The 12,757-nt window shown below is 40.8% G+C and overlaps 1 protein-coding gene across 31 annotated transcripts in view; it reads right to left on the bottom strand.

Moving 5' to 3' along the window:
• clasp2 (cytoplasmic linker associated protein 2) overlaps window positions 1-12,757 on the bottom strand; it is a 68,522-nt gene that overhangs the window by 19,855 nt on the left and 35,910 nt on the right. For 8 of the 31 annotated variants that reach the window (XM_015372311.1, XM_015372313.1, XM_015372320.1 and 5 more), the window contains 12 exons: window positions 11,988-12,028; window positions 11,432-11,584; window positions 8,948-9,052; window positions 8,733-8,759; window positions 7,997-8,023; window positions 4,710-4,883; window positions 4,536-4,580; window positions 3,411-3,518; window positions 1,346-1,408; window positions 692-798; window positions 530-553; window positions 210-365 (listed from right to left, as the gene is read on the bottom strand). In XM_015372311.1, the coding sequence (XP_015227797.1) occupies window positions 210-365; window positions 530-553; window positions 692-798; window positions 1,346-1,408; window positions 3,411-3,518; window positions 4,536-4,580; window positions 4,710-4,883; window positions 7,997-8,023; window positions 8,733-8,759; window positions 8,948-9,052; window positions 11,432-11,584; window positions 11,988-12,028 (1,030 nt within the window). Of the gene's footprint in view, window positions 1-209; window positions 366-529; window positions 554-691; window positions 799-1,345; window positions 1,409-3,410; window positions 3,519-4,535; window positions 4,581-4,709; window positions 4,884-7,996; window positions 8,024-8,732; window positions 8,760-8,947; window positions 9,053-9,865; window positions 9,890-11,431; window positions 11,585-11,987; window positions 12,029-12,757 lie in introns of all 31 variants that reach the window. The other 23 variants (XM_015372316.1, XM_015372323.1, XM_015372321.1 and 20 more) reach the window with 20 other exon arrangements.

The following is a 12,757-nucleotide window of genomic DNA, read 5'->3' as shown; positions in this document are numbered from 1 at the left end:
CTCCATGAGAAGCTTTGGGTATTGTTTGATAATCTAATATTCTTCCTGATCTGCTTGGTGTTTTCCTTGGTCTTCATAACCTGTTTGTTCAACATTCAGTTAGAGCAAACATGAATTTTTATATTTTACTAGTATTTTAATTCCAATTCACAACTATTTGCATTTTCCAGCTGGTCTAAGGCTAAAATCATTCTTCTCCTACTGCTGACCTCAGCCACATCTTCAGTTTGCCTCATGTAGGTGGGGATGGCTCCTCCGTTCCTCGAGCTGTAGGACCTCTCGGAGCAGGCGCTGGATGCGTCGCTGTTGGCGTCGTCATCAGAATACATGCTGTAGTTCTCATACCGCCGCCGTGCTGGCTTCTTCTGCACGAAAGAAAGAGTGAATGTAGAGGGATAAAAATTTAAATCTCAAACGGCAAAAAAATATATATATACACACAAACTAATCCTGAAGGAGAATGCAAGCACATCTAAGAGACAAACGAAACAAAACAACACACTGTTATGATCCAGGAGGACAACCTGACCTTAGATCGCATGTCTCCCAACAGCTGATAGCATTAAACAGAGGTAAAAGCAGGGATTAGTGAACATGCAGACATGCACCCAGAGAAATGTGAGCCGTCTCATTTATCACTGTGTTGAAGGAATTGGCTTCATTTTCACATTTGCGGATGTACCGTACGTACCAGCGCATCTGCGAGTGCCTCTTCTACATCCGAGCCAGTGTTGAGGACCTTCATGGCACTGACTGAGGAAGAAAGACGGCTGGAATGACTGATGCCATAACCCGATCCTGCAGATCGAGAAACAGTTAAAGAGAAAGGAGGGAAGATCTATTAAAAACGTGTACATGGCAAGTTAATAAACCTCTCTGCTCTCTGTCTTCAATTACGGATCCACAAATGATTCTTTTTCTCATCAACACCAACATCCACACAACATCACACTCATCATCATCCTGAGAGTCAGTCCTGTAGGTTAATGCGATGACTTGTTAGACGACATTGGACTTGTCACTGGAGGAGAAAGGATGACTTAAAAGGACAAGAATGCATGTTGGTGCTCCTGCAGACAGGGGTCAAAGCTAAAGAAAAAGAAAGGAATGAACAAAACTGGAAAAAAACGGTTATTAAACTGGAAACTGAACGGGCGGAAGCATGCGATTCCACTGGAGGGGTTCAACATCCTAGAGCAAAACATTCAAAAATAATAATAACAATGAAAAATAAAGATCAATGACAAAGAAAAGTATGAGTAAAAGAAACATAAAAAGAAAAATAGCGAGTGGCCAAGAAGGTGGGGGGATGAAGGGCAAAGAAATAGATGTACTCAGCCTTCACCTGCAGCCCCAAAAGCGTCAGGTGTGTGGAGTGCTCCGGTGGAGCGGGAGTAGCTCCTAGTGGCTGTAACCAAGATTAAAACACACACACAGAGTTTAACAGCCACTCAAGCAAACAAGTAAGAACCAGGCAGGAACGTCACACTTAGTGCAGCATGTGAACAAAGAAGGAAAGGCAGCTAAACATAAACACGTCTGTTCTCCTGCTTTACTCTACCTTTAAACCATTACATTTAAACTACAAAACAAAGTTCTGCAAAGTTATTCATACGGCCTAAACTTTCTCACATTTTGAATGTTTATTTATGGAAGATTGTATGTGGAACTCCAACATAATGGAAAGTCTGCATCTAGTTGGTGATTTTTTTCAAGACTCAAATATAAAATCTGCAGCAGCTGGCTTTAAGAAGTCAAACAACTGTAAATGGAGTCAACCGTTCATTGTGAAGGTTTATTAGTGAGTGTTAGTGAGCAAAAGGCATCAGGAAGACAGCAGTGGTGTAGCAGTTTGAAGTTATAACCAATTAAAATCGACAGAGCAGGAAACTGCTGCAAACCCATCAAGACATGGCTGGCATTCATCCTACACTGACGGGCATCAATCAGAAGCAGCCAAAAGGCTCATGGTAACTCAGGAGCTGCAGAGAGCTACAGCTTAGGTGGGAGATTCTGACATGTATAAAACAGTAAAGGAAAGAAACTTTAATTGGCTGCAAAAAATCCATGAGAGGAAAAATTTGCTACAAGTAACGCAGAGGATCCTTAAGGGCTGACATTTGCTTCCGGAAGACGTTTCCAGAGTGGACTAAGATGGAAACGCAGCATCATGCTGTAGGCGTGGGAATTTTTCGCATCCTTTATAATTATCATGATGAATTTGTATTTATTATAGAAATAGATTATAGATTTATCGCCTAAACGATAAAGTTATAGTAATGATTTAAATAATAAAAAATGGATGATTTTGATTTTTTTTTTTTTAATATCTCTCTTCTTTTTCTTTCATATTTTTTCCATTGGGGCACTGGCAAATTCAAAGAGTAGGAGTAAATGTGGTTAATACATCTACTGTTATAAATCGCCCTTTTTAAAAAATTTTTTATTTAACTGGAGTCTTAAAGAAGCCTATTTTAAATCTGTATTTCTTTGGCCCTGAGCAATATTTGTAATCATAGAGCTATGGTTGCTGTAGCACGTAGTCATCGCTATAAAGTTACCTCTACTTCAAAGAATGAATTAATAGTGTTTTATTGTAAATTTGATTGATATCAAGATAGAACCACAAAAATTGTGAGAAAAATTTGAGGCCACATTGCCCAGCCTTATCATTCTTTAGCAATATGATGGAAAGATAAATGCAGCTCAATGAATGACCAGTAATCCCACCATCAATCCATCCATCTGACTCTCTGAGCTTCCATCCATCCAGGGCTGAATACAAATTCACGGAAGATTAGGGACGGGATTACCAAAAAAAACTTTACACAACTGTTTCAAAAATAAAGGAAAAAGTTTAGCCCTTATAGCCTCCTATAACTACTATTACTTTATTATTTGCTGATGAATGTTAATATAATGCTAGTATCAATATGTTGCTTAACTACACTCATGTAATTCAAGTACCAGTATAAAGTGTTTTTTTTTTAAATAACAGTAATCCAGTTTGAGGTCTGATGGGATTGAAACTAAAATATTCGATTCTAAAGTTTGAGAATTAAAATTGAATCTTTTTTTGAAATTTCAACGGATACCAAACTCTACGGCAGACATTTTCTTATTGCAAAACAGAAGGAAATTTTTGAAAACCTGTATATCTTTCACCAACTCTCCTGAATTAAAAACCCTACTTTTTTCGCTTAATCACATAAAATCTCCCCCAGAAATACATGACAGATTTTCTTCACAATGTGAAAAAGTTTAAGGCGTAGGAAGACTTTTACAGTGCTCCCTATGTACAGGCTAAGAACTCAGGCTATGAGCTAAAGATGCTGCCATGTCTGAAGACTTGCTCGTCTTACTCCTCCATGCGCCTTCTTTCGTGACAGCTGGCTGCTACTGCTACTCACCAAGAGGTGTGAAGGAGCGTACGGGGCTGGTGTCCCGGCTGCTCTCCCTGCTGGCCTCCCTGCTGCAGCCCTGACTCATACTGGGCCGAGGGATACGACTGCCTCGAGCTAAGGCCACCCAACCGTACATCCAAGGACAGGACAGGAGAGCAGCGGAAGAGAAAGTGGAAGGGAGGAAAGTGGTTTAAAGAAGACAAAAAATATTGACAAAGAGAGAAATCCAAACAGAAAAAGGGAAAGAGTATAGAAATACCCGAATTAAGATAAGAGAAAATGAGACAAAGATACCAAGAAACCATGAGCCAGACTGACTGGTCCTTAGAAAGCATCTCAACGATATCATCTCCATCTCAAAAGACTGAGATTAACACCACTTTAAACATTTCCTTCTGTTTAACCAAACTTAAATATCTTAATTTAAAAAAATTACGAATTATTGTAGGATGATGTAAAAGCAAAGGTTCAATTTTTAAACTATTGCATCAATTCAGAAACTGCAGACGTGGCGATCAAACAGTTGATGCTGTTAAAACACATTATGCTGGGCTGCACTCTAGAGCCTCATGATGCGCCATGGCTGCGGCAGCATCATGCTGTGGGGGAGGCTTTTCTTCAGGAGAAAAGCTCAACCAGAGTTGATGGGAGAATAAAGATGAGATGCATTTCTAAGAAGCAAAAAGCCTGCAGAGGCCGGCGGTCAGACATTCAGAGAACGGATCTCTTTTCCCCTCATTAAACACAAAGATTAGGAGAAAACAAAGAAACGAAAGTGGCATTCAAGGTGGATTTAGCAATGAAAGCAAGTGGGTGAGAGGATCTTCTCTGCTCACTGTTTTGCTTGTCCTCAGCATGTACTGCGCCATCCCTGGGCAATCCAACCTAGGATGATCCTGTGAGCGCTTATCAAACAGCCACTAATGCTGGTGATTAGTATGAACAGGAGGAAGGATGTCCATAAGGTATGGTCATCTGGCTATGTGGCGCCCATCACCACAACAAACAGCCATGAAGCCAGAGTAATTAGAGAGAGGAGGTCTATGAAGCTGAGCCAGCGGACTGGGATGCTGGATGATTCAAGATGTGCATAGATTGGTTAGGAGGGTCTGATCAGAAGTAGAGCCTTACCTCCTCTGCTGGCACCGTTGTAGTTTGAACTAAAGCTAGAAGGAGCTAGAAGACAGAGGAAGCAAGGGAAGGAGGAGAAAATGAGACTGAGCGGACTAAAACAACGAGTTGAGCTTCATATCTAATCCCGTCAGTAAACTGTCACAGAAAACAGCATAAACATGTCAGACTCACCGACAGAGAGCCGAGTGGGCGAAGAGTCCCTAGAGCAGCCCTGGCTGCGGGGGATGCGGCTGCGTCTGTGACCGTCCCCTGCGGCTCCGGCCAGCACCCTGTGAGGCCCTGAGCTCATGGTGCTCAAAGCTGTGGTGGTCAGCACGCGACCAGGAGAGCCACTCCGACTGCCAGCTTCAAGAGAGGGAAGGAGGGCAGAGAGAGAAGAGAGGCAAGTCAGAGCTCTGTCCATTCAGTGGTAGGCTTTATAAAAGCTATCCCACTTTCAATATTGTAAATGTAAACAACAGCTTCTCTGCACTCATTGTCATCAGAGGTAAAGATGTGTAAAAAACACTTAAAATAAATCGGTGTAAGCAGGGATGATTGAAAAAAGAAAATCTCCAATGTTAATTTTTACATCCAATTGTTAAGACAAAAGGTTATTTTGGAATTTTGTCAGAAAAAAAATACGTAATTTTGTTGATTAATTGCTAGTGGAACTTAGACAGGATCTGTTCCCTCTAGTGGAAGGAGACCACTTCAAGAAGGTCTGGGGCTAAAAAGAATGAACAGTAAGGTGTAGGATGTGTTATGCTGTGGGCCAGTTTCTCTTATTTTAAGCTGTGAACTGGAAATTTCTGTAAGATAATATTCACTAAACACAAAGAAATCAGCACAGAAAATAAATGCACTCTCATTACCTTAACTTAAAGGGGACTTACGATACGGTACTTCTTAATAAACATTTAGGTCTGCTGCCAATAAAAAAACATCTTAATTAGTTTCCTTGCACTAAAATCCCTCTGAGGGCTTTATCATGTTTATATAAATAGGCTGTAGCTCTGAACATTACCCAACTCAATATTTACACATTTAGACTCACAATATAGATGCAAGAATGTTGGATCTATATCTATATTGGAGGAATGGCGGCCTAGTGGTTGGGGCATAGAGCTTGGAATGCTGAGGTTCTGAGTTCAAGCTCCACTTCCACAGACTGCTACTCTGGGACTCTGAGCAAGACCCTTAACCCCACACTGCTCCCCGGGTGCCCCACGATGGCAGCCCCCTGCTCCCCAAGGGGATGGGTTAAATGCAGAGGTAAATTTCTCCAATGTGAGATCAATAAAGTTCAATTATTATTATTATTATTATTAAACAAACAATCAACAAATACGACTGCAGGTCTTCGACCCATGTGCTGAAGAAGCGGAGCTTGCTGGACAAGCAGAAAATAAACAGCAAGCAGTTCCTGAATGGTAAGGAACCTATTCCTTCTGACTGATTTTCTTCCATATACAGAGAAGAAGTGGAGGAGTTTGATTTTTTTCTCCCACAGATTATCAGCGTCATGTTAGACACAGCTAAAGCAAAAAAAAAACTTCTTTTTTTTTTTTAGATCTATCCAGCAGCTTTAAGGAGACCTTTGCTGTGGGCGTCCACTCTCTGATGGAGCTGAAAGGTGCTATGTAGTGAGAGCAGTCGGTGGAACCAAATTATTTCACTGCTGGAACCGACCGATTATTCAATCATTTTTAAAGGTTATTTTTTTCTGACCATGATGCTAATGGGAGTGGCATTGTGTGTTGGTTTACTTGACTCTTGATATCTTATCATCCTCTGTGATCTGCTTTTTTTTAAATGTCACTTATGCTGTGAATTGATGCATTTTGCGTGCTTCACCGCTGAGGAATCTTTCCATTGCTAGATGCAAACTTCACAGTATTCTTAAATACTGGTGTTCAGGATTTGCTGCGGCGCTCAGCAGTGTGAAGGAAAGAGGGAGATGCTCTGCAGGCAGGGGGCTCTACAGGCTGCTCCGATCCGTGACAAAGGACAGCGATCGGTGATCATCCATCACACTTTTTGATGTAAATCGGCCGATTATGATCGGTGGCTGAGCTAGTGGCACACCACTAAATGTAATCAGTTATATTTTACAGTTTTACTTTGCATGGGTAGGTAGGTGAGGGGATAGGCTCAGCTCTGGTCAGTACATGAGGAGCAGTGCCCTCCGTTTGTGATGCAATATTCAGCAGGTTTGTTTTCTAACCGGCTCATTTTCTCAAAAATCTTGGATTGTTTTAGGTTTTTTTGTTGGTGCTTGGGCTTTTTCTATGACCAAAAGTGACCAAAACGAAAGGACAAAGACATGGAAAAAAAAAAAAAAAAAACATTTTGCAAAATAAGTCCCCTTTTAAGTCCTGACAGAAAAGCTACAGAGAAACACAGTACAGGTGAGCAGGGAAAACATCCCTCTGTCAAAGCTCCACCCTTCCAAAATGTCAAAAATGATTTTGCGTTCTTCAAAGTTTACAGGAGATTACTCATGTGCCATGAAAGCTACAGTCATTTTAAGGCTTTTCACACATCTTTACAACAGGTGCCAGTAGGTGCACAGGATATTGTGTCTTATAAATATAAAAGCTTCCATGAATACTTTTAGATAACAACAGTGTTTAACGTGATTGGAAAGAGGATTCCTGGGGTTAGCAGAGCTACATTAAGTTAACAATGAGATAAGAAATGATCGCAAAATCCTTCGTCTGAATAAAAATACATCAGAAATGTTACACTTCTTAAATCATCCCATTACATTCAAATTCAATATACTCCAAAGATATAATGAAACTGAAGACTTTAAAAACCCTATGATAACGGTTATGTTACAATCCAATATCCTCTTTCCCCTGGGGATCCAGTCTCCGAGTGCTCAGCCCACACAGTGTTTAACTCGACTCGCTGTACTACAACCCGTGAGACAAACAGGTGAGGGTCTAAGGTGCCAGTGTTTGGTCTTTAATCTCATAGTAAACTCTGATAATGGAAGCACACAACAGGCTATCTGTGTGAAACACAGAAACTGATCTAAATCCACACAAACACACACAACAGTGATTCAAATTAGTGCTAATAAACACCAACAAACACACAACCTACACATATTAAAGACAAAACTATGTGCATACAAGCTCAGATGTCACATTTCCTACTATTTCATCAGGTTACTTGATTGTGTTTTTAGTAATTTATTTATACTAAAAGACAATGATATGAGAGAAAAAAAATGTAAAAATAAATAAATAAATCGTTAGCCGTTCTAAACAGAAGTGGGTGCAAATATTAAGGCTTTTGAAAGCAATAACATTAACTTAATTTGCAACTACATATCCCAGCATGCCTTAACAGCAGTGCAGAAAAATTAAAGCAGTCTATCATGTGAGTGTGAGTAAAAAAAAGGGAAGCAAAGGAAACCAAACGGACTAGAGTTTAGAAAAGAAAAAGAAGCAGTGCTGTAGCCTTACCACCAACAGGGTTAGCAGACTGAGATCCTGATACATTAAGCCCATTGGTAGAGGGGAGGGGGTTAAAGAGGGAGGCCAAGGAAGAGCAAGTTAAACCAGATGAATTATGGGTTAATGCAGAAGCGTTATGGAAGCAGAGCTTAATGGAAGCGCATCCCTGTGTTTCAAAGCAGCAATGTTAGAGAAGCTTCAGCATGTTAGTCAAATAAGTTCAAGGGAAAACAAGAGCAGAGACAGAATGAACCAGCTGCAGATGGTTGACTGGGAAGAAGCAGTGCATGTTTGGACAACCTGTCACAACAAGGACATTCAATTCTCTCTCACATCAGAGAAAAACCTTCAAACCTTGTTTTATAGATCAGAATGAGTCCTGTCTACCAGCAAGTACTTTCAAACTGATCATTTTTTAATTTCTAGCTAACAATTTGAACATCTCTTGTCTTTCACCTAAAATCCACTCAGTTCCCTAGTTGAAACTGGACAAAATAGCAAAAATGCTTAAGAGATTAATGCTTTCCCAGTGCTAAGGTAGTCTTCTTAAATCCACGCTAATGCTGCAGAAAAACTACATGTTAACCACACCAACATCAGTGATGAGACACCGCATGCAGAGGGAAATACAAACACTCTGCTTTGTATGAAACGCCTGGATCAGAATGAAAGCAGTAGCGGGTGGGCCACCAATCCCCACTGTGGGACACAAAGACAAGCACACTCTGACAAACAGATAGAATACCTGGTGTGCAATCGGATTCGTCGGAACCTGAAGGCACAAGAACATATACAAGGGGCTTATCGTAACCATGACGGCAACAGACTGTGAAACTACACAATCGGAGCCTTAGAGGGAAGGAAACACGGCATATTCCTCACACTTCATCACCTCTGTAACGTCACAGATAGCTTCACTCACATTGGGCTTTAAACTGAATGGGATGGAAAAGAACTTACGCTGGGACTGGGAGACCATCTTAGTGCGGCTGCGCCCTCTAGAGTCCACCTGGCTCGACACGCTGCTGGCGGTCGTCAAGGGCTGCTTTGTGCGAGCTCGGCCTGCTTGTAAGAAAGGAAAGCAACCATTTATTTCTATAAAACACTGCCTGCAGCAGAACAAAACCCAAAGCAAGAAGCAACAGCTGAAATGTACACATTTAAACATTCTCATTTAGCTAGCGGCAGATGCATATAGCAAGGATGATTGAGCTGCAGATAAAAAAATGACCTGAAACTGATTGAAAAGCTACAAACTACTGCAACATATGAGGATGATTTAATCAGTAAATAACCTTAAAACACACCATTATGAAAGTGTTGCCAATTATTTTTATTGTTAATAGCAGAAAATTAATTTTCAGGATTCTGAGAGATTCCCCTTTAGCTATATTAGTTATGTAAGAGAGAAGAACTACGACACCAGCTTAAGCAGTTACTATTTATTATTCATTTTTACACTATGAAAAAAGGAGAAAAAAATAAAATTGGATCTCTACGAACAAAAGTAGAAATAAGCAGTTAATTTAACTGGGGCTTCCTGCTAAATCGTCCCTAAAACACCATCAAAGAGGCACCTGCCAGTGGGAGCAGATTGTAAATCTATGGTTCCACCTTCTCTGCTGTACGTATAAGACGTCATATGGTGTCACGACACATCCTGCCTGTCCCAATAAAAATAGAAAGGACTGACTGGTGCCGTTTGATGCAACTATTAAGGGGTTAGATTTCTCTTATAGGTTAAATATCAAAAGCGGAAGATAGCTGCCATGTATACAAGATGAACAGCAGAGGGCGCTGTGGGCAAGCTAGTTTAAATGGGTTGGGATGAAATGATTGAAGGGGAAGGCCGAATGAGGCAGAGTGAGATGATCTTACCATCCGTTTTATCAGAGGCATCATCTTAAGTAGCAAAGAGAGACGAAGAGAAAAATAGAGGAAAAATATATCGATACAAACATAAAAGATTAAGAATTGAAAGAACAAAAACAAAGGATGTGAAAACAAGTGGGAAAAAAACCAATTGAGGTCAGAAAAAAAGGCAGATAGAGGAAAAAGAAAGAGAGGAACACAAAGTTCATTAGTAAAAGACCATTTGATCAAAGAAAGCATGGTGCAGATGTCCGTTACAACAGCAAACCTTTCTTTTGTGACAGACCAAGACAAACTAGAGACTGTGGAATGGAAGAAAAGAGATCAATGTTTTTTTTCCAAATGTGTGACTGTAAATAAAAAAAGCTGATATAGAAACTGATATCTATGCTCATTCCTCTTTGTAATTTAGCCCAAGCTCAGTCTTACTGGTTACGTGATGATTAGAAAGAGCCAAGCCTGCTAAATATGTCCTTGTGGTTTCAGGTCTGGCATGGTGACAGACCATAACACCAAAGCATTTATTTCTAGCCCTGGTTGTGTTTAGGATCCTGCAGGAACATGAAACCTCTACTGTAACCTGCCCTGTATTTAGCGCCACCATTTATCCCCTTAGAAGCTTAGAGCTAAAGAATGCATCCCCACAGCATGATGCTGCCAACACCATGTGAATGACAAGGAGGATTTATTAAAGGATCATTGCATAGTTGTTTTGTGTTGAACTGGACCTCTTACAGCCCAATTTTCACATAAGCTCAATTTACAGCTCTTGCATTACGGGAGGATTTTTAGTGTGAACTACTGATTATTATCTGGTGCCTAATTATTTTTAGGCACCAGAAGTTGCAATTCTCTGCTACAGCTTAGCTACTATTGTCTGCTTCTTTGTTTAATGCACTCCTTGCCAAGTCTTGCCAAGGTGGGCGGCCATGTTTTGGTAGGTCTGCAGTTATTCCATACCCTTTCGTTGATGTTAAAACTGGGGATATTCATTTATCCCCCAGCTCTGCTTAAACCTTCCCCAAACTGTCCTGTTGTGTTTCTTGGTCTCCATAATGCTGTTTACAGATATATTATTGATTATATTAATGCAAATGCATGACAAACTTTTCGAATACTTCAACCTTTTTAAAATCAGGTCCCTTATCTTTCACTCCACAGACAGAGAGTTTACGCTGGTTTATGACATTAAAACAGATTACATATTGTAGTTGTAATGCAACTAAGTGTGAAGAGGTTTAATCAAACAGTGCAGGCATACAGTTTGAAACAAAGAAAAGTAACACAGGAGGATAATGTTGGTCTACAGAACATGCACTGAACATCAACAGGTGAGCGGGCAGGTGGAGAGAAGAGGAAAGGCGGTTTAAGCACCGAACAGTGAGAGTGAGCGGCTTCATCCCTGAGCTTTAATGGATTTTATCTGATTAACAACCTACCTACCCCCTGTAGTGATCTAAAAGCCTCCTTAGATTGAGATTTCATCCTTCTGCATCATTTCCTGCTAAGCGTGTGCTGACCAAAGCCTGCACTGTCTGATCAGTCATCTAACTTTCCTGACAAAGCCCTTACCCAGAGAGGAGTAGGAGCCGGGGGGCAGACGGTTCGCTCCCCTGGTTTGTCCGACGTTCCGGTATTTAGCAACCGCTGCTGCGTTCACATCCACATCGCTGCGGGAACGCTGCAGGGACACTGACGAAGCCCCGCCCCTCGTACTGGCAGAGACTGATGAGACGGCAGGAGCAGGGTGGGTGTTGATGGGAGAAATAACGGGATGGGGGGTGACGGGATATACAAAAAAAAACAAACAAAAAAAACAAAAAACATCACAAACACATGCAGGCACTGTACCACACATACACCACAGCATACAGAAACACCAGTAGACATACAGCACAGTGTATGAGTCCAACTGTGTAATAATAGAAAACCACATGTGGAGGCGAGCGCTTTCAGCTGGACGCAAGATGATGGAGATGAAAATGATGTGAAAGGATTTTGAAGGAGCTGATATTTGCCTCACTCTACCTGTGTGTGTGTGTGTGTGTGTGTATGTGTGTGTGTGAGAGAAATCTGAACATAAGTTTGGGTTTTGACTGAGGCTGCTCTGTGAGGCTGTTTGACTCACCTCGACCTGGACCCGCCGACCACTTGGAAGTCAGAGGACGGCTGAGGAAACAGGGAGGAAACTGGGTTAGAGCGCAAAAAAACAACAGTAACAAAACCATCAAAATACTAAATCCCCTCTAAGCGGATGGGGGGAAATACAGCCGCCCTGTAACATTATGCTCCCCATCTTCTACTTCCTTAAATTTAAACACAGGCTGTCGTATCCTACTGGAGAAATATATATATAGATTCTACTAACACAAAATATGACATTTCAAGTGTTTTTTTATGTACATTTTCATAATTATGAATTATAACTAATAAAAGAACGGATTTAAATTGTGGATATGACCATTAAACACGTTTTTAAATTAAGAAACTGCCCGTTACTCTAAAAAAATAATGACAGCTGATTTGATGGCTGTCCAGCAGACAGTCACCTGCACCATCTAAGAGGGAAAAGTCAGCCACTACAGATGATTCCTGCATTCGAGCATAAAACATACACAGGCAACATGGATGACCGAAGCCCTCAACACATTATGAAGCAACGCCCATTAAAGTTTAGTGGCGGTTACCATAAACCCCACAGCAGCAGCTACAGCTCTCTGCTTTTCTTGTGTTAAGTCACTTTTGAACCAGAGATGATATCAGAAGCTCCTTATCCAGGGTTTATACTTGAATGAGTAACTCTTATTTAATGCTTTTTTAATGCTCTTAGAAATAATCTTAATGCCATCAACAAGTTCCCATGACTTATGTATATGTATGTATATGTATATATATATA

This window comes from Cyprinodon variegatus, unplaced genomic scaffold (assembly GCF_000732505.1).
Source record: "Cyprinodon variegatus isolate N-32 unplaced genomic scaffold, C_variegatus-1.0 Scaffold71, whole genome shotgun sequence".
Classification (NCBI taxonomy): Eukaryota; Metazoa; Chordata; class Actinopteri; order Cyprinodontiformes; family Cyprinodontidae; genus Cyprinodon; species Cyprinodon variegatus.
This window is presented reverse-complemented; position numbering and strand designations above follow the sequence as displayed.